General features: G+C 36.2%; 1 protein-coding gene across 4 annotated transcripts in view; it reads right to left on the bottom strand.

The window, feature by feature from the left end:
• Positions 1-22,399, bottom strand: part of fgf14 (fibroblast growth factor 14) — an 813,860-nt gene that overhangs the window by 328,869 nt on the left and 462,592 nt on the right. Inside the window, exon 1 of one of the 4 annotated variants that reach the window (XM_039744788.1) lies at positions 18,403-20,076. The exons of the other annotated variants lie outside the window; for them this stretch is intronic. Coding sequence (XP_039600722.1) covers positions 18,403-18,595 — 193 coding nt within the window. The 5' untranslated portion in view covers positions 18,596-20,076. Of the gene's footprint in view, positions 1-18,402; positions 20,077-22,399 lie in introns of those variants that run through there. 4 annotated transcript variants of the gene reach the window in all.

Genomic DNA, 22,399 nt, shown 5'->3' with positions numbered 1-22,399 from the left:
TCACTGATTCATTTCCTTAACCTACTCATCCTGAGTGGATTTATAATTAACAGTTTTTACCCTCTTTAACTAGAACTAATGTGCCTCTTTGAAACATAAACATATTTATTTAACATACAAATTTAAACATGCCCTCCACTTTATGAACTTATTCCTCTTTTCAGTGCATTTGAGGCATCAGAATCCAAGAACATAAATCGTAATAAGTGGGTTAGAAAACTAATCATTTTTTGAAATTGCATCTCTGGCTATTAATGTTAGATTATAATTTAATGTATACAGCATGCAGACTTTTTACAATAGAAAATGGGTAAAGGCAATACTAAAATAAAATACATAAAAGAATACTAGATGAAGCTTACTGCCACAAGAGACCCCTTTACCTCAAAAGACCTTTTGTGAACAGAAATCCCTCAGCTCTCTTCAAAAAATATGCAGAAAGCAAACAGACCAACTCAAGGCAAACAAACTCCCAATACAAATGTTGTCCGTTAGCTTTACCCTGCTGGGCTGTCAACATATGAACCACTTACAGACAATGTAATTAAAGCTAATGCTGAGAATGATTAAATATAAAGATTATCTCTTATTTTTACAATAGTGGTATTTTTCATTGTAATGCATAATTATTTCTGAAGCTCATCAGTGAAACAATTGTTGATATTTTAAGTGAATTTCAAAGAGAAAGTAGCATTCATCAAACAAAATGTTTACATTTTACATTTATATCCAATTTCAATCAATTTTAAATGAATAATCTACAAACAATGAGGATGTAGTGGAGCAGTGGTTAGTGCTACTGACTCACGGATCCAGTGTTGTCCAGTGGATGTCCATGGAGATGTCTGTATGGGTTAAATAAATAGGTGAATATAAAGTGGCCTTATGTGGCTGTGTTCCTTGTGATCATACGGCTAGTTGCCTGACTTGCACCCACTGCTTAAATTATGCACATTTGAAAATGTTCGGGTGCGTTGATATATGCATAAATCAGCATGATAGCAAAACAGGAAGAGGAATAATTTATTTTCCATTTTTCAGTCAGTCAGTCATTTTCTATCCTGCTTAGTCATGAACAGGGTTGTGGGGCTGTTGTGGCCTATCCAAGCCTGCATAGAATGCAAGGCAGGAAAAAACCCTGAACAAGGCACCAGTCAATCGCCATATTGAAGCAATAAACAATTTTAATTTCTTTATTTTTATATTTAATTATACCTTATTCCAATTTTAAACTTTCTGTAAATTCAGTGCAATCTGGCATCACATTCTTAGACTCACTTAATCCAATTGAAGGTAATAGGGGCCTGGAGTCTGTCTCAGCAGCATTTGGTGCAAAGTAGAAAATAACCCTGGACAGGGCACCAGTCCATGACAGGGCCCACTTATGGATACCCCCACATGCATAAGAACACAGGGCCAGTAAATTTAACATACTTCTTTGGCATTGAAAAGTCATACTACTCACTTGAAATATCCAGACAGACTCAGGTTAATTTGGAAGTCAAACCCAGGATGTTGTATATGTGATACATTGGTGCTAACCACTACCCTATCATGCTGCCTTACTTACCTACTGCATCATAGTAAAAGAAAACAGGACATTTACCATATAAGGTATTTTGTGCTGCTTTCTGAGTACTATATGGGTTTATTTTATGCACGTTCCTCAAATTCCAAATTCATGTGTGTTAGGCTAATTGGTGACTCTAAACTAAACAGTATAAGTACTTCAAGCCTGGCTTGCAATGAACATTCGTGACATCCACATGTATCTTTTTACTTTATAATTAATTGAGTTGTTTAGAAAAAGAAGTATACTGTGTTTAAACCGGCTGTCATGTGTATTTGGGCATCTACATTTATTATGGTGTCCTCACAATGCCTACTAAAGTGACACTTTTTGCAGACTGAGCGCTGGCTCCTGCCTGCCCACACTGGCATTCAAAAGGGTTTTCCCAGCACCAGTGTGGATTCACCTCACTATGCCTAACTTCTATTGGACTATTACCTTGTCTCATGCTGTTTCATTGCTTTTATTACGCTGACAAGATGCTTCCAGGTCTTTGCAAACCCTCATTATAAATAATTATGTAAATTTAAACATGATAATAATATCAAAGATTCTTTTTTGTGGTCCTGGGTTACAGCAGAAGTATCTAAATATCACTTTCAAAGGGCAGTTTGCATAGACATCCAGAACACTAATAAATAGCCTTATGTTTCTCTCATAGTATCTGCTGGAAAATCTATGCTTTTTTTGTGTGTGTGTGTTTGTGTTTTATATAACAAAGGGAAAAAGGTAACATTTTTCTTTAAAGAAAATGGAAAAAAGGAATCAATTTACACTTGCTAATCTAACCCCACATGCTGCGAATTCAACTGAAATCCTTCCAAGAAGCCATGGTCTCCAAAAAAAAAAATTGGCATAGCATACAGAATCTTAGATACAGTGGCCAAAAAAGAGAGAGATCTGGAAGAATCGGTAGTATGAGTAGGTAAAAGAACTTGACTGTGGTGAGCCATAAGCCCACAAACACCAGTCATCACCCCTCCACCACACTAGCTGACTGTTCTGGTGAGATGAAGCACTAACTAGAACAAGCTGCATATAACAAATATCAAGCTGTTTAGGCCAGATTTTTTTTTTACTTTAAACAATTTCTATATCTTGATGAAAAATACAAGACTGAATTAAAATACCCCATGACTGCTGCATATCTCATAGGAGAGGGGAATCTGGGACTGGCTGCCCTTTCCCCAAAGCCAGTATGCAAAGAATGATAAGACCTTCCTCACAAATAAGGCGATAATATCTTGTTAGCATTGCATTATAGACACAAGTAGAAAGGGAGAATTTCAAAAGACAGGCTAAGAAAGCAGAGTGAAGGCATTGTGAGATGGCCAAAGCAGCCGTCTTTGCAAAATTTAACATCAGGATTACCCAGTTGGACAATCTGTCAGTTTGAGAAATTATTTTCAAATATTATTTTGGTTTTGTTTCCTCTTTGATTAATATGCATGACTGACCATTTTCTTTCTGATGCACAAATGTGCTTTTTCTTAATAATGGTGAAAGATCTGAAGTTTAAACACAGATATTTTGGCTGGTAAAGATCAGGCATTGCTAACAATTTAAGCAAGAAAAATATCACAAAATATCTGACCATCCAGCTGTACACTAATTGGAAAAGAAATCTGTGGTTTATATTCTAGCTCTTAATTAAAATTCCATTAAAACACCACCACTGAAGAGAGGAAAGCGCTGCTTCCCAAATCAGTGTGATATTTAATGTGTTGATTGTGCTTCGGATGTCGCAGCGCTTTCCTCCCACATCCCAAATTCGTTGATGTTAGGTTAATTGGTAACTTGAAACTGGCTTTTTAAAAATGAATGTGTGCATTTGTGTGACTATGCCCTGTAAAAGGCTGGCACCCATCACAGCCCATTTATTGCTTTCCACCTAATTCTGTCCAGACAGGCTCCATTTCCTCTCACTACCTAAATTTAAAAAAAAAATGCTAAAATGGGCAGACAGATAAAGGATTTTTTTTTCCTATTTTGCACTGAATGTGCCTTATTTATTTATTTTTAAATTAGGGTGGCAGAGTGATACAATGCTTAAAGTTCTGTTTCATGGATCAAGTAATTTGAGTTTGAATTCTACATCCAGTTGATGTAGTTGTAAATTTGCAGATTCTCCCCGTGTCTATGTGAAATTTGTTCCAACAATCTAAAAACATGTATGACAGGTTAATTGGCAATCCTGACCTGGATTGGTACGAGTAAACAATGGCCTATCAGCGAATATTCCCTGCAATGGACTAGTCAGTTTCTGCCTTCTGTTCAGTGGTGCCAGAGTAGACAGCAACACTCTATATTCTAAACTCGATAGAGGAATAATTACACACGGAAATTATAAAGAAATACATATTATCCGTTTAATTTTAGAAGGAGGAACAAACGTAGACCTGTTTTGACCACATTGCCATTATGTCTTTGAAATTTGCACTAGGATAGAATACAAATCTTAGTACATTTTTAACAGGTTAATGCATGCAGTGAAACAGCCAATTGTACTTGTGCTCCTTATCTTTTTTTCTCAGCAATTTACAGAACATGCTATTCCGTCTTCTTTTTGTCTCATTTTCTTATTATTCCTCTATGATCTTTAAATCAAAACTCCACCCAAAAAGGAAGAACACAGGTGTCAAAGGTTTATCAAAAATTTAAATATGCATTAGACTGTCTGTCTTGTCTGCAAAGTTTTCATATTTCATAGCTTTCGTCAAATATTTCGTTTGTGGCTGAGCTGTTAAGAAGCCAGTCATAATGGACAGGCAGGAGAGCAGTTAGAAAGAAGGCAAGACGTCTGTGCACAGATTATTAAGAGCCCAAGAAAGGTAATCAATAAGCCAGTCTAAAGGTCTGAAAGACTAACTAAGGGGTCCTTTCCGTTATAAAATGCCATGTTATTTTTTGAATTGTAACCCTATGATGAGTGCTCGAGAGCTCTGCCATCTCTTATAAATACCAGCTTGATTTTGCAACTTCATTAGGTCACGTGCCCAGCAACAGTGCCATTTTTAAAAAAAATATAGTCTCATTCTCAGGTAAAATATACAAATGCCAGCTTCCACCAGAAACAAAATGGCATCCTAAAGTATAACGTAACTGAGATACAAATATACGAGGGATGTTCAAAAAGTTTCCGCACCTTTTTTTAGCTCTATTTATTAAGGATTTCAAAAACAAATGACATCACTTTTCTACATAGTCACCTTCCTTTGTGATGCAATTTTCCCAGCGTTGTATCAACTTTTTAATGCCCAATTACTACTTCTCCCGCCTTCACCGTTTCCAACGAAAATATAAAAGTGTGGAAATTTTTGAACGTCCCTCGTATAATGGTTCAAAAATAGCACACCTGTAAGAAAGCTACAAAACCATTGTCTGTTGGCGAAGGATCATGACACTATTGCAAACATTTCTTCTCGGGTTTTCTTGTACTACTATTTTGGACAAAAGTATACCTGTACCATTTGATGAGGGCTGCACACTGTGTGTTGCAGATTATCTCAGTCTTGCTGTCCTTTGAAGAACATTTTTGGCAATGATTATAATGCATTAAGTATGTTTATTCACTTTTCACAAGAACAGACACACTTTTTTTTTCATTTTTGTATTCCCGTGACTTATTGTCAACTTTTATTTTTGACATTTATAAATACCAGCAAATACTTGATAATGGCATGAATGCATCATTCTTTTTTTATTGAATTTTGTACTAACAATCAAATATAGGTGCAAAAATATCCAAATATTGTTTTAAAATATTCAAAGATTTTGTTTTTTTTAATAACCCAAGCTCTCAATGTGTGTGGTTCATATATTTTATTCTCTGCCTGAAGACATCATTCTCAAAACAGTTTTGCTTGTTTATATTATTTTTGTGCTTTGTAAAGTAATATACTGTAGGTGGGGATAGTCATTAAAAGAGTCAATATGAAACAGTTTGATTTTAATGAGCTGAATAATTTAAAATTGAAAATGGACAACTAAATTGACCAATACGGCTCCAATATGTATAGGCTTCAGGTACATGGACTCTAATGTCCAAAGTGCACATGTATCGACCTTTTGTGAAGAAACATTTGAAAAAACAAAGAACTTATTTTACTGACCACCTGTCTATATCATCCTGCTGCTTTGCTAGAGTTTTGGCTGGGATATGCCACAAGGGATTGCATTGTTGAAATAGATAAATGGAGGATATGATCATATAGACCATTTGGGATATTATATGCTAGTTATAAATTAAAATTTGGTGGCATTGTGGTTAGAATTGCTGGTTCATTGTTCTAGCATCCATGTTTATTGTTGTCTGCTTGGAGGTTGCATTCCAGACCCCCCCACCCCGCACTGTATCTGCAAGGATTTTCCCCTTACATCCCCAAGAAGGTTTAGAATAGTTTAGATGGCAACTCTTCCATGCACCTAGTGCCTCTGGGATAGCCATTGCATCCCATGACCTGAATTTAATTAAATGTCTCACTCACTAAATGTCGAGTCAACTTCTGAATTTGTAGGAACATGTATTTTAATATACGAGGGTCAAGCTAAAGCTAGAAAATAGAACAAACCTTAACAAAACTAATAATGTCATTTCTCAAAGTATCCTCCACCCTTCTCAATGCACTTGCGCCACCTGACTGGAAGTAGCTGGATTCCAGCAGAATACAAGGTTTTGTCTTGTCCTTGCAACCACTTATGCACCTGAGTTACTGTCGAACACTACATGTCACTAGTGCAAGTTACTGTGACTTGCTGGAGACCAATGTGAAGCCTGCTATTCGATCCAAGCGGTGGGGACTGCTGTCTCAAGGAGTTCTTTTGCTATAAGAAACACTGCTAAGAACACCAAGGCTTGTCTGGAGAAACTGAAGTTTGAGGTATTGCCACATCCTCCTTATTCACCAGATTTCCTCCTTTTTGGATGGCTTAAAAAACATTTGAGTGGTCATCGATTCAAGACAAGAAAAAACCTTTTATTCTGCTGGAATCCAGGCAGGTGGCACAAGTGCATTGAGAAAGGTGGAGACTACATTGAGAAATGACATTATCAGTTTTGTTAAGGTTCGTTCCATTTTCTAAGAAATCCCATTTTCTAACTTTTGCTTGACTCCCCTTCGTAATTTCAGAAATAATAATCAAAAACCTTGCCTTAGATCCAACTAATATTATTTCAGGCAAAGATACATTATTCATAATTCATCAAACTGTATTGTCTTTGGTTAATGTTACTTGCAGCTTTTCAGGTTTTCATCTAGACTAAATGTATTTAAGCCTACTCAGCCATTGCTTTCAAAGTTGCTTGTAATGTTGTACCAATGTGTTGTGTTAATGCTAAAATAATTTCTCATGGCCAACTCCTATATTAGCCTCCCATTCCTAAAAGTTTTACACATACTTAAGGATTGCAGAAGAATGTTTAATTTCTGAAAGTTTCTAGAAAAATATCCATATGGAAACTCATGATGCAGAGATACTGTACTAGTGTATAAAAAGAATAGCCAGTATTATCATACCACGTTGGTTTCTCCCTATTACACCATCTCATATCATATTGTTTGGTTTAACATATTGAATTAATCACGTACATTTTTATATTATTCAGAACATGTACTAAAACAGATTGGTGATTAAGATAAAACTATGCATATTCCTCACACTTAGTAAAAGAAAGAAAACCCACCCACACATAGCAGCATTCATTTAAAGAATTCACATTGAGTGATTAAATGCCACTGAGGTGGAGGGGGGCTCAGGGTTTTTTATACAGCCATGTTGTAAATGCTGGATTTATACTGAGAGTACATAATAATTCTAGACGTCTGACAGTAATTTTTACACAGGTGTGCAACATATAACACTCAGAAAGACCATACAGATAAAACTGAAAAACAAAAAAAGAAGGTATTTATAAGAAAGAAATGATGCATAAATGTCTAATATCTGTCAGTTTTTATATGCATGATTGTGTTGCTGTCAAACAAACGATAAAATCTAGTGCCTCTGTTTTGAATTTCTTACCTAAATTGCTCATAATTTACTTTATTTATGTATAAGCTTGCTGTATTGTTTGCCCTGCATTTCAGAAAGATTTCTATGTGTTAATTTTGTGCTATAAAATGATTTATTCTGTGTTATGAAACTGCTCAAATACTGCTATGCTGTGTTACACCAAATCTGATGGCTTTTGTTGTCCACCCAGAAAACAACTTTTGTTGCACAAAACATTCACACAAATTCAAATTAGTATATTAAAACAATTCTGTAAGTAGTAGTCATTATTAAGCAGTGTTTAATAAAAACACCCAATTTGGGTTGCATTACAGTGAACTCATACATTCTCAAACCATCTTGAAGCCATTTATGGTTGAGGAGACTATCCAGAGTGTACCAGGTACAGCACCCATATATTGAAGTATTTATGTATAAGGAGATTCACTCAGAAGAGGCCCTGGATATTCTGTAATAACTTTCGCTAGGATGAAGCAATGTGCAATGTGCTCTTCAATATATGGAGCTTCAAACAAGCTGGCATGCCCCTGTGTTGGAGCGATGAGGTAGGCGCTGGACAGCCATTGCGACGTTTAACCTCTGTTTGGCATACCGCCTGTACCCTTTCACTCAGTCACTCAACTTCTCATCAGGATAGTGAAGTACAGTATTGAGCAGCATATCTTGATTGTGCAAACCTATTGGGTCAATCAATTCATTTAAGCGATGTCAGAGTCAACTGGATGATCATGAGTTAACAACGGAAGGTTACTTCCAGCAAGATGGAGCAACGTGTCACACATTGGCAAGGAGCATTGTTGATAGGGTAATTTCAAACGGGCTTTGGCCACAACGGTTGCCAGATCTAACACAACCAGACTTCTTCCTTTGGGGTATGCTCAAAAGAAAAGTCTATCAGAACAAGCCTCACACTGTGGAAGATTTAAAGAAAAACATCAAACGTGAAATTGTTGGTATTCCCCTCAAGATGCTTGCTGATATGTTCAGGGACATGGAGTGCCATGTCAAAATGTGTCAGAAAATGGAAACCACTTCCAGCATTGCATGTAATGCAATCGATTACACATACATCAAGGTATACGAGGTGTGGCAGAAAAGTAATGAGACTGGCAACACTGCACGCGATCTGGCAACGCTGCGCTGTTGTCCTTGATAGAGCACGTGTATCAGTACCCTCCCATAGCTCAGTGCGAGTTTCAACTCCTTCCGTTAACTACGTGATTTTAGTGACTGCTATTAGCGAAGTTGTGTTTTTGGTTGTGCGTCTAGCAAAATGGAACAGTGGAATTTGGAGCAACGTTGTGCCATTAAATTTTGTGCTAAGCTTGGAGAATCGGCAAGTGTGACGTTTGAAAAGTTAAAACAGGCCTAAGGGGAACATTCTTTATCCCGAGCTCAAGTTTTTCAGGGAGGCCATCAACTTCGAAAACCAATGAAAACATCGAACGTGTGAACACTCTTGTGAGATCAGACCGTCGTTTAACATTAAGAATGTTGAGTGAACAATTAAATTTGAACAGATTTACCGTTCATTAAATTTTGACTGAACATTTGCACATGCGAAAGGTCTGTGCCAAAATGGTGCCGAAAAACCTCACAATTGAGCAGAAGGACAATCGAAAAAATAAGTGTCTTGATCTTCTTGACAGAATCGCTAATGAGCAAGATTTCTTTAGTCGTGTGATCACAGGTGATGAATCATGGATTTTTGAATACGATCCTGAGACCAAGAGGCAAAGTCAGGAGTGGCACACTGCAAACTCTCCTCGACCAAAGAAAGCTCGAATGAGCAAATCAAAGATCAAATCAATGCTGATTTGTTTTTTTGACAAAAAGGGAATCGTCCACAAAGAATTTGTTCCTCCAGGACAAACTGTCAACCAAGTTTTTTATAAAGACATCCTTGAAAGGCTCAGAAAAAGGGTCATTCGCGTGTGACCAGACATTGCAGAAAAAAATGGATGCTCCATCATGACAACGCCCCATGTCACACTGCCCTCTCCATAACAGAATTTTTGACCTCAAAAGGCATTCCTGTGGTTCCCCAGCCCCCTTATTCACCTGACCTCAGTCCGTGTGACATTTTCTTTTTTCCTAAACTGAAAAATGTCCTCAAAGGACGTCATTTCGGGACTTTAGAAAACATCCAAAAGAGTGTAACGGACATGCTGAAGACCATACTGGTTGAAGACTTCCAGCGCTGCTACCAACAGTGGGAACAATGTCTCCATCGGTGTGTAGCTGCCCAAGGGAACTACTTTGAAGGGGATAACATTGATGTTTGAAAAAAATAAAAACTTTGGTAAATAAAAAATCAGTCTCATTGCTTTTCTGCCACACCTCGTATAGTGTATTTTTTTGATTCAGATGGCTTCATCCTAAGAGGAGTTACAACAGAATATTCAGGGCCTCTTTCAGGTGAATTTCCCTGTATTTGTGCAAACTCTATAGCTGTTTTTTACATTCCCATAAACCTATTGATTCCTTGAAATGTACAGTATGTTGGATCTATTGATTTGTTAGCATGTAGTGTATTGAATGATACATTATTATTACTCAGTGGTCACTGTGTAAATTGTGAGTCATGAAAACCTAAGTAAGTAACACATATGGTGTTATAAAGTTGGAGACGAAGCAACTTTAGAGGGTGAGAGTAAACTTTAGGAAGAGACAGTTTGGTGCTCCTGTTGTAGGCAACTGGGGATGCTGAAGTATGGGTGATAGAGTTTGAAAGTAGAATTGTCTAAAAAAGGAAACATTGACATAGAGGACTTATTGATATACAAGATACCTCTCTGAGTACTCTCCTTGCCCTTTGACTGTTCTCTAAAAATGAACTGTAAACTCACAATCCAACATATATATTCTCCAAAGTTCTTCTATAGAATGAATGGGAGAGAAGCAGCACTGCATGCACAAATACCCCAACAATGAAATATGGATTTAATTAAAAAAAGAAATGAAAACCAAATCAATGCTATCACTGAGCATTATGTCCACAGGTCTTTATGCAGAAGGACTTTTATATCCATGTTTGAGATTTACAGAACAAAAATAAACAGCTAACATCATTGCTTATTAAAAGTAAAGCTCCATCCACATTCCTTCAGAGGAGGAAATCTGAAATTTGAAATGACTTTGTATTCAAGCTTTTTCGGCACGATTTATTGTCTCGCATCAACAAGTGAGTCCCTTTTTGTGCTCCTGGAGATTATATAGATTGAGTTTTTTATTTGTTGGATTTGTAATGTTATTCCTTTTTCATTCTAGATAGGGAATATATTTGTGTTTATTTGCAGGAGCACCATGTATTGTATTCTTTTGTAAATGAAAACAAAGAAACAGAAAATTTGACTAAGCTATGATACGTTGACTTTATGTACTTTGGAGTATTGATTTTTATTGTTACTGCTGCTAGACTGCTCCTTTGTGATGCAATGGTTAGCACTGTTTTTTTTCTGGATTGAGCTGCGGAAATTAAAACCCACCACCTCTGCTCTCTGACAGGCTGACGTTTGCACATAGATTTTTCTCTGGGTGTACTGGTTTATCCTGCTCACTGAAAAGATGTGCAAGTTACATTAATGAGCCATTCTGGGAGTGTACATGAATGGGCTCAGAGATGTACTGGTGCACATACAGGTTTGATACGTTTTGAGGTCCAGAAGTCCTCAATTGGATTACACAGGTTTAACAATTTTATGTTATTCTCTGTTAATGGGTTACTCATGTTTCTTTCTTTCTTTTCATTTTTTGATTGGATATACTAACCTAGAAGGGAGATTGTCTTTTTACTTGACCTTTGGAGGACAGAGTGCAGGGTCAGCCATTTTACAGCACCCCCAGAGCAATTTTCAGGTGGAGGGCCTTGCTAAAGTGCCCAGTGAAATAGGATCCCTTTTGGCAGTAATGGAATTTCAATCAGTAACCTTCCAGATAACTGCTCAGATCCATAACCTCAGAGCTACCACTCTGCCTCCTTATATTATCTATAAAATATATAAAATTTGTGCACTTTAATTGATTGTATTTCGTTTTAAAGTAATCATACATTTTGTACCTTGGCTTGTAATTACACCAAGATTTAACTTTATAACTTAGAGTTAAGTTTACCACTACACCGCGCAATCTGTTGTATCAATAGCCTAACCTAACCTGCTTTCTTTTTCTTCGGTTATACAATGCACTTGTTTTGTTATACTTGTACCTTTTGTGAAAGTGTTTATTTGATATTTGGACTTCAGGCTTCACACATTATACACTTCATGTCTACATTTTGTCAATTATTACTAAAACATAAAAAATGTTTCTGTTTTAATAATGTGTTTACATAGAATATTGTAGACACGGAACACACATGAAATGTATGTATTCCAAATGAAGATATATTATTCACCTTCTACAACTCCAGGCACTTCACTCCAAGATAAACACTGAGCACTGAGAACCTTCTTTGTGAATTGAGCTGCGGTGGTGGGAAGGGGGATGGGATAGCAGGCTTCTTGCTGCTTGTGCTGATCGACGCATTTACAACACAAAAGACGCTGACGGAGAGGTGCAAAAAGATTTAAGGTGGGCCGGGATAACAAGTTTTTTCGTAGGCTTCGGGTATTCTAGTGTTAATCTGTCATATTTTTAGGTTATAACAATTTACATAATAACGGTAGAAATATAATCAAAATTTTAATTTAACTTGATGTCCCAAAACCACATTCAGCATACCATGAAAAGCAGTACCTATCTTTGTAAATTTCTACAATATTGTACAATAAAAAGCTCAAAACAAGGAAGCTACAATCCTTTAGCTAGTTCCATCAAACACAGGAATAAGGAACCCCTAAGATTTAAGTGGCTCATCTCCACTCCACAGATGATCTTTATGACAGAATATTTAGTCATGTTAAACAGTGTGAATCTCTTCTGGCGTCTAACCCAGAGTTGGGAATGGGCTTTTATGTTGTTATGGATTCTCACGTAGTCATCTACGATATCAGGGTTTTTTATATTAATAAAAATTTTGTATAGTTGCTATTTGGCAAAGCATTACCTCCTAACAGAAGACATGGATGGGAGGTACCCATCTCCTCAGATACATAAGGAAAAGGAAAACAGTCTACATGAGAAGGTACACGCCAAATACTGTTAACAAGTGACTCTTCCTTATGGCAGATATCTCAAATTAGTTTGATGAAAACTATGAATGAACATAACATAACAAGAGATGCTTATAGTGAAATAATAAAGGTGCACCCTCACAAAGACGGTTAGTTGATAATCAGTGCACAAGAACATTGCAACAAGATCCCAAAAATAAAGAGGACCTGTAGGCTTGACACAAGGCATCCCAGCTGGGAATCAAACTGGCACTGTGATTAGTTGTACAGTCAACCCTCAATATACGACTGGCCTGACATGCGGACAACTTGGTTTATGACCAAAATATTTGTTTTGAATTACAACCAACGTCTTGCATTACGACCCGAATGCAGTCACGTGTATCTGCTTGTGCTATTGTAAACAAAGAGCCGAGAGCATTTGTAAGAATCAGTCAGAGCCCAGATACATATGTTTGTGGACGTCATTTCGGTCAGTGCAGTGATTTATATAATTTATTTTGAAAACTGTTAAGGTAGGAAGAGAAGGTAATGAAGGTAAAGAAAGTGATCACAATTGAAACGAAGAAGGAAATTGTGTGGAAATATGAAAGTGGTGTTTGTGTGACCAATCTCAATAATATGTACAGCATGTTGAAATCCACCATCTTGACAATTTTATAATGAAAAGATTTGTATAAGGAAGCTCCTTCCAAACAATAACCACCTTCCATTTCATTCTCCTCCTGCTCCCTTCCTGCAAGCTAAAGATGTCAACTTAAATGGTGCGTACAGTATGAAATTGTGTTTCTGGTAGGCTAGGCACTTTTTATAACTTTTTGGTTAGATTACATTAGGTCACATTAGAAAAATTATTGGTGTTTTTGGTAAATTATGCACATTATACAACCCTTTTTTTATTATGAAAAGGTTAGGTAAGTGTTGCTGTGGGAGGTTTGGAACGCATTATGGGTATTTCCATTATTTCTTATGGGAAAAATAGTCTTGACTTACAACCAAATTGAGTTACAACCAGCCCCCATGAACGAATTGAGTTCATAAGTCAAGGGTCCACTGTATTTCTAAATACATTTGTTCATTCTGTAAACTGACTGTGCCTGCTGCAAATAGTGTTAATAACAAAATCACACAAATGCTTTATAATTGATCCATCCTTTTGCTCTATCTGCTTTATTAAATCCTAAGAAGCTGGAGCTTGTCCAAGCAGCACTGGGTGCAAGGTAATAAATAAGCCATCGAACTGCTTTTTGTTAAATTCCAAAATGGCAAACTTTAAACCTGAACAATTTGATTTTTTTTTTCCTAAATAGTCCACAACACACATCTTTAGAATACAGGTGGTAAAAAGAATGAATTGAGAGAACACAGTTAACCAGACATAACTGAAGACAACACACACATAGCATGTGAATACCGGTATTAACAAACCATATTAACCAGGTAATTATATAGAAATAATTTTACACGTAAACAAAGAGATTACTTCAATTGATTCATTGAAATATTCCATATGATACACACATCATTTTAAAAGTAAGCATATAAAAGAATACCAACAAAATAGTAATGTAAATCAAAAACAAAAAGAGTGCCAGTAGTAGTAGTAGTAACAAGACCCCACTGAACAATAGAGCAAAGATTTATCAGCAACTTAGCGCTGGCCAAACAACAAGTGGAGTACAAAAGAGTACAAAGAATAATGACTACTATTCAAAGGAAAGTACATTAGTTTAGCTTGAATCCATTGGTGAGATCCTGTATCCAGTTGAAATGGTACAAAGGATACATTAGTACAAATGATAATAGTATTTCAGTACTAACTGAAAAACACTGAAGTTGTTCCAAATGATGGAGAACAGAACATGCTAATCCTCCCATTTTTCAAGAGCAGTGACTAATTTTAAGTTAAGAGTGCTTAATACAGCTAGACAGCCATTATAATCAACAAGGGCTTTATAGGCAAATGCTCCAGTCACCTTTTCCTTCATTATAGTTATTATATCTCTCAAATATCAATAGTTGAAATGCCAAAGTGGATCTCCTGCACTTCAGTTCCAAAGTAGCGTTTTTGAGAGCATTCTGAATATTATTGATTTTAATAATATTTCTTAGCTTGTTAATACTAATAAACTTTTTAACATGTTGCAGACTGGTCCTTATGGCTGGAATTAAGTCTGATAATTCAATCTGAAGTCTGAACATTTAAGTCTGGTAATCCTCACACTGGAAGACCACTCAAAATACACACACACACACACTTATTCATTTATCCTTAAAATATTTTTTTGGATGTTTTATTTCATTATTTATGATTTTTTTTTTCCTTGTCCTGATCACCTTTACTATTCAAATTTTGACTAATAGTTCAGGATTTCTTTCTTATAAAATAATGAACTGCAGGCAGATAGTGTAAATACAAATAATTGATTGTATTTTTGATGTTACTACTCCCTGCATATATTTTAGTTGCTTTAAATTTGCCTGACTGTATTGGGAAAATAATAAATTGTTAAGACTTTTTAATAATTATCACGACATGCATATTTATTAAGGTTAATAAATAATGATAAAGTGTGCATACAGTTAAAGCTCAAAAATCCCCTTTTACAGTATTCACTTTAGTGATATTATTGCACAATTTACTTTAACCCTCTGCAGATTCTTTGTTTAATAAAAGAAAGACTGCTTGATTTGCTTTATAATTAACTTGAATTAATAAAGAATTTCTCATTCTACATCTATAGCAGCAGCAGCAAAGCAAACATAACATTTATGAAATTCCTTTTATAAACACCAAGTCGTAGGACATGTGCTAGTCTTCATGATGTTAACATGCTGTGTGCTATAGACATGGGGTGGTACCTTCTGAACTTATGCAACCAGAATGTCAAATTCACCTGTTAGCTTACTGTAAAATAAAAATATTTTTAGTGAGAGTAAGTCTTAAAATTATACCTATAAAAGATATCAGTGTCTTTATTGAACAGCTTACATTTCTCATTTTTATTTAAATTGATTGTTAAATTATATGACTATAAAAATATTAAGAATATATTTTATATTATTGGCTGGCATAGACAATTTTCTAAATGAGGTACAAAGCAGAATGCTTCCTATTTCTCAGAATACCTTTCTTTCTTTCTTTCTTTCTTTCTTTCTATTCGTAGTATTTATGTAGATGCTACAAACAGGTTCTTTGGTTTTTAAAATTATGGACCTGGTATTACAAATGCTTTATTCTGAAAACTCTTAAAAGAAATAACCCTGTAGGTCTTGCCTTTTAAAAGTGCTACAATAAGAATCCATTAGCTGTGTACAAAACATGGATTGTGCTGTTCTCTTACTCTTTCAATTAATCAGCATTAATTAAACTGAAAATGTATTTTAAAATTCAGCATAATAGAAAATCATTATTAAAACCTGCTAATGCCCTTCACTCTACATTTAGAATATGTTTTAATGGTTATGTTCAATTAAAAATGCAATTAATTGCTACAAAACATTTATTGCACGTTGGCCTCAATTGTATTAACTAAGCTTCTTTACTAAAACATGTCTGCAGTCGCAAATGGAGTAAAGCGGTTAGTGAAAGAAAGGCAGGCTCTGATTGACAGCCTATGCCGGGCAAATACAAAGGCACTGAAAAATATCATTCAACTTAAAAGCAAGTAATTATAGTGATGCAAGATAATTCATTTTGCCAAAATGGATTTGACTATAAAGATAATAAAGGCAGCGTTTAGCAATAGACGTGGCATACGTTTCTCATGCAACGTTGTGTATGCCTGGAAATCATCTTCGTAAACACATTTGTCAGGGTAAGATGGTGAGGTGGGAAACACAGAAACAGCCAGTGGTACAATATAGTATTAAGCAATACGTTATGGGTCTGGCTGTGTAAAGAGCAAGGCGCTGTTGGATCAGGAACGTGTACTGTGTGTTAACTGCCAGACAACTGGGTCAAAGTAAGAGGTGGGGCACAATTTATAATGCATGATGCGTGTACAATTATCGAAGTGCTCAGGGGCACACTGCAAACGTTCAGATGAACGGCTAAACGATCTACCGAACCACGTAAACAGCGTATGTTTGGAATTAAAAGGCATCAACAGTGTTAATGTGTCCTTGCATTTATTGAAATTTCCGGGCTTCGTAAATATCTTTAAATAGTTCCATCTTGCAAAAACTGCCATCAGGGATGTATAACACGTGCATGCAGTTGCTCCTTTACATCGCATAAACTTTTTTATGTTTGCTATTGAAGACAATTAGCAGTTCAACATATGACTTACCTAATTGTTATGCAACATCCGTAGACTTTAATTCTATGTAGAATTAATATTAACAATTCCAGTATATTTTATATAAAGTTGCAATGAGAATAACAAAATAATGTCAGGGGAAGGAATATGAAAAAACTCAAGTCATACTGAATCATTTCAGCACTGCTGTTTGTTTTAGGTGGGACTTCGTTTCACTCTCTAAGCCGTCATTTAAACCGAGCGAGCGGCTGTGACGTCAAGTTCAGAAGCGTATAGACAGCAACTCACCCTGCATTTTACCGACTGCTGGCCGATGGCACACACTATACGATTAGCATGCGTTAAACGGGACATGAACAGGTATACAAATAGCACAGTAATAAAGCATAGGAACTCCTATTTTCTGCAACGTGTTACAAACTTGTAGACTAAATAAAGTATAGCCATTCATTTTGTAAACGGTTCATTCCATTTATTTATTAATTTTAGGGGTCATGGTAAAAAGTCCACCTGCACGCAAAAATATACATTGATTTCTGGTTGTTAAGCTAAAAAGTCAAACACAAGAAAAAGACAACACAACAATAGACCTAATAAAGAAAAGAACAAGGGTTACTATTATAAAGACTCGTGTAGGTGTATTTAAGCCTATAAACCAACAGACATGTAAAAAGTGAAACCAATATATATTTCTGAAGGTCATCGCATAACATCCATTACAGTTGTCATGCACTGGTTCAGACAGACAGACGAGCACACATATAGTAGAAGCAAACAAATTAAGGGTGGGTTGCGAATGTAAAATAAACAGGCTGAACATTAAAAATAGAAATATGCTTATATTTAATTTTGTAGATTTTTCAATTTGTGCTTCGATGACTGCCCAATTTACCATTTTTCCAGAGGCTGTCATACATGTAAAAATCGCTAGATTGGACTGGTTTGTCAGAGCGTTATACAAACATCCTCCACTTGGAAGACAGCATCTTTCCTGGGCAGTCGCACATCTACATATTCTGCCATGACCTCTTAAAGTAATTGGTACAACAGCACGAATAAATGTGTTCCTTCTTTGTCAATTAAATGTATTTTTGTCAGTCACTTCAAAGTTCTGTAACGTTAAAAAACACGAGGATCAATTTGGGTTTCCAGTTAAATTATAATAATTAATATTTTTATGATACTTTTATCACCTGCTCATGACTATTACTATGTATGCAAACAGCGGCCCAAGCCCCCCACCACCCCCACCCCACGCGCACACCTAAAGCGCCTTTTCACTCGTCACAGTAACTCTCAGACTTTAAAACAGTTTCATTTCCAATTAACCATAACAATTTCCCACGAAGTTACACATGATACAAAGCAGAATTGGCGACTGTTTAAACGATATGTTTTTTTTTTTTAATTTTCTTAACTGAACATCATAAATAAATATTCAGACCTTGCCTTCGTAGCCTCCTTTTTCTAAGGCCAAAGATTCTGACTTTAGAGAAAATATCCACCAGGTTCCCATTGCAGAGACCCCGATTCTTGCTGGGGCTACTTCTCCTCCGGTTAGCGGATGGGCGGTCCGTATGCTGTTCCCGAGCCTGTCTCTTTTGCCGGATCAAACCGCTGGCAATAGCCGCTGCCATGGCACGTAAAAAAAGTCACCTGTGAGATACAAACACTGACAGACAACGGGCTCCAAGAGTGAGGCTCCGGTCCAGAATACCTTTTCGGTCTCTGTAATCTTCACTGACCCATTGTTGAGAGAAAAAGTAACAGAAGTCCTCGCTTCCACAATGAACAATATTTATATTAGGGTTTTCTTTATAAGCTCGTATGCAAGCTTTTAATAAGGTCCCCTCTCTTTGTACTTTCCTTCGAAGGGTACATGTCCACATTTTCCCATTTTTAACTCGTTACAGGTGATATGTAAAGAAAAAGAAACACATCTCAAGTAAATAAATCCCAAACTTAAAAAGGAGGACGCCTCGATTGGTTAAGGCTTTTTTGAAATACTGGTCATATTTGCATATATCCAAAGAGTCCCAAACAGACAATACTGTCTGTAGATAATTTAAATCGCAAGCCGATCTTCATTTAAAGCAGTTGGCATATTTGTGAACTGGTACATTTCCATTGATTGCTTGACTCCTTTTGTAGAATTCAGAACGCTGGATAGCGACACCCATCACGTCGCGTAAGATCAGGCACCTAACGAAGCAGATGCAATTGCTGATAGTTTTAAACGGCTGGGCGCTCGTTTTGCCACGATGGTGAATATGTCTATTTATTTTTTAGATATTCATCAGGTTATCCTGCGAACCACGCCACTTCGCTAAAAGACTGCGACTGCAAGTGACCGTCAACTCTGATCGGCTTGTCTTTGGCGTTGTCATCATCTTTATTGCCGGCCCAGACTCTAAATTGTTAACTTGACAGACAGCAAGAATAGCTCACCTGTGTTTCTGAAACTTCTCTGAAAGACAAAGGCTTAAACGCATTTTGCTCTAACTGGTCTTAAGCTTGCACTTCACTCTAGGCATCATTAAAAAAAGCACAAGGTTTCAAAATGAGATTTAACTCTTTAAGATTGACGAGCAAAGTAACATCAGGCAAGCGGCGAACTAAAGATTTCGGAATCACATGTAATACAAACGGAACTGTCTCTTGTGAAAATGACGTCTGACCCGTGTGACTGCAGCGTGAAAATAAATAAACTTTAGGAGACTCCCAGGAGCGGAAGCGACACCGAACCTTCTTATAAGGCGCTGATTTAAAGGTAAGCTCCGCTTATTTTCACAACGCCTGAAAAGAAAACGTGATGCTGGAGATGTTTTGTCATATATCCTTGTCAACTGTCCTGTATTTAATAGAAAAAAAGCTGTGCTTAAAAAATCCCGTCTTCTCCCTGTACAGCACACTGCTGACCGTCTAGAAGTCGAGTACATCAACAAGTCTTAGCCACTCACTCTTCCATTGTGTCTTCCTGCCGTCGTCATATTTATGTAAAATAAAGACACACAACACACAAATTTACATAGATATGTATATATTGAAGATCAACGCGTTATTTATCACAGAGAAGTAAATGAAGCCTCGGTCACAGGGATGCTCCTCTACAGGCAAAAGCCGGTAGGATTTAAAAACGAAAAAAAAAAAAACTCTCGTATTAAGCAGCTTCAGATGTGCATGAACAGTAGTTGACGCCCCCGCTTCAAACGTGAGCACAACAGTCTCGCTCAGATAATCGGTCACCTATTGTATGCATCGCAGACAATGTAAAAAGCAGTCCAACCTAAACGACCGACTGTCACTACGCGAATTCCGTTCTCCAGGGCACGAAATTAAATCAACAAAGCAGAAATGTAAGGCACCCCCTCAGTCGGTCAAAAATTTCAGTGTGAAAGCAATTGGCTCTTAAACGCAACACTTAGCTGGCCTACATTCACTCCTTTTCTTAACCGTTTAAATGCCACTCTTTGCTAGGCATGTACATAGAAACATACGTTTTGTTACTGACAAGAAAGTATTTTACAAATTAATAAGAATATTGCAGAAAACGGATGGATGCCATTCAGTGTAAAGTAGCATGCTAATAGTTACACAAAAATGTACAGTGCTACTTAAAATTCTTTTGTTTTATTGAAATGGTACATTAATTCATAAAGCACACTTGCAGACCTATTATGTATTATGACATTTATTTAATAAAAGAAGATACATAAAAGAAGACCACTAATTTAAAAAACCAAACACACGTACATTCTCCAACTCAGTGTCGTGTGGGGATCCAATTTCGGCAGCATTCAGTACAAAGAGGGGCAGGACGGCAATTCATCGCAAAGCCCACTCACATTCATAATCTTATATGGCCCATTTGGAATTATCAACTAATGTAACATGTATTATTATTATTATTATTATTATTATTATTATTATTATTATTATTATCAGTAGTAGTAGTAGCAGTAGTAGTAGTAGTAGTAGTACTTCTGGAACACGTTAAATGCAAAGAAAAGTGATGAAAATGAACTGTTGACTTATTGTTGTGGTTTAAAAATGCACTAATTTGACTGACAAAATAAGAATAAATTTCAAGACTACTTTATAACACTAAATAAATATATTGTGATATAAAGTATCACACAGGATTATGGTGTATTTGATCTTAACTTTTTTTTATTGACCACAAGCTGTATTTACTAATATTTTTTTTTTATTTTGTTTAATTATCAACAATCTCCTATACTTCAAATCATATTCAAGTGAAACATTTGTTTAACTGAAGCATCTTAGCGATTTAAAGTTTATTATTAATACCTGATTCTAATGAATTATTCAAGGTGCCCTCTTACACATTCTATTAATTACTGTCTTTTGTACAGGGGAATTAAATGTACTGCTTGGCTGCTGTTAATGAGAATCAAAATAAGCTTTGCTGCAGTTAATGAGAATCAAAATAATCTTCTTAACGTTCCTTTCCGGTTTCTTTTTTTCATGTTAACTGTTATTCTTCTTTAAATGCAGTTCTAAAGTTGCATAGGCTCACCCCGCAGTACGTTTCAGGACCATGGACAGCAATTCCCATTCTATGGATTGAAGGTATCTGAACAAGCATGGAGCAAAAAACATCGTCTGCCTGAAGAAAGGGAACCTGATTTATTTTTATATATTTTATTTTACAATCGGCACATCAAAAACGGAGTAGTGTGTAGAATGAAAAATAAATCTGACCGACTTACATTGTATCGCTAGTTTTCTTGACAATTTGCTGAAATACGAAGAATGGCACTTTACAATAAACTCCCTCATAATATAAAATGAGGGATTTTCTTGCTTTATGTGTGCTATAATGGAGTTCCAATTTACATGCATTTCATGTATAAAAACACCAACGGAAAGAAGTAAACTCAAGAGAGCCATCTGCTGTTTCTTCGAGTAATACGATTTCCTGGCCCTCAGCCGACAGTAATAGCATTTACTGAGGGAATGCTAACCCCAATAAACACAAGTCTAGCGCTGCTTGTTGAATTGAAATGCGATCACTCGTAAGAATTAAATTCCAAGAGTTATGAACTTCGTATCATTCATACAATGCTAAAAAAGATTTGTATTTTAAAGCTGAATAATGCATATTAAAAGAGCGACGATTACAAAGATTGCGCCTAATATTAATATTGTCGTTTTGCATGCTAACTGAATTTGAAATTAATGTAAATAATGTGTTAATAGTAAAGTATATGATTAAAACTTTAAGAATTTGCGCATCTCGTTTAAAAAATGCATGAATTGTGCAATATATTATGTGTTAAGTCTTAATGATCTTGGCCAAAAGCTATTTTCCAGGCGCCCGTGCATATATTTTCTTTATTTATTTTCAGTGCTGAAGGTTCGTAGTTGCGGGGGTGGGGGGTGGGATGAGAGCATTTTTCAGCTTTTTACTTCAGTAT

Source organism: Polypterus senegalus, chromosome 2 (genome assembly GCF_016835505.1).
Source record: "Polypterus senegalus isolate Bchr_013 chromosome 2, ASM1683550v1, whole genome shotgun sequence".
Classification (NCBI taxonomy): domain Eukaryota; kingdom Metazoa; phylum Chordata; class Cladistia; order Polypteriformes; family Polypteridae; genus Polypterus; species Polypterus senegalus.
The sequence above is the reverse complement of the archived record's forward strand: the minus strand, read 5'-3'. Positions and strand labels throughout refer to the sequence as shown.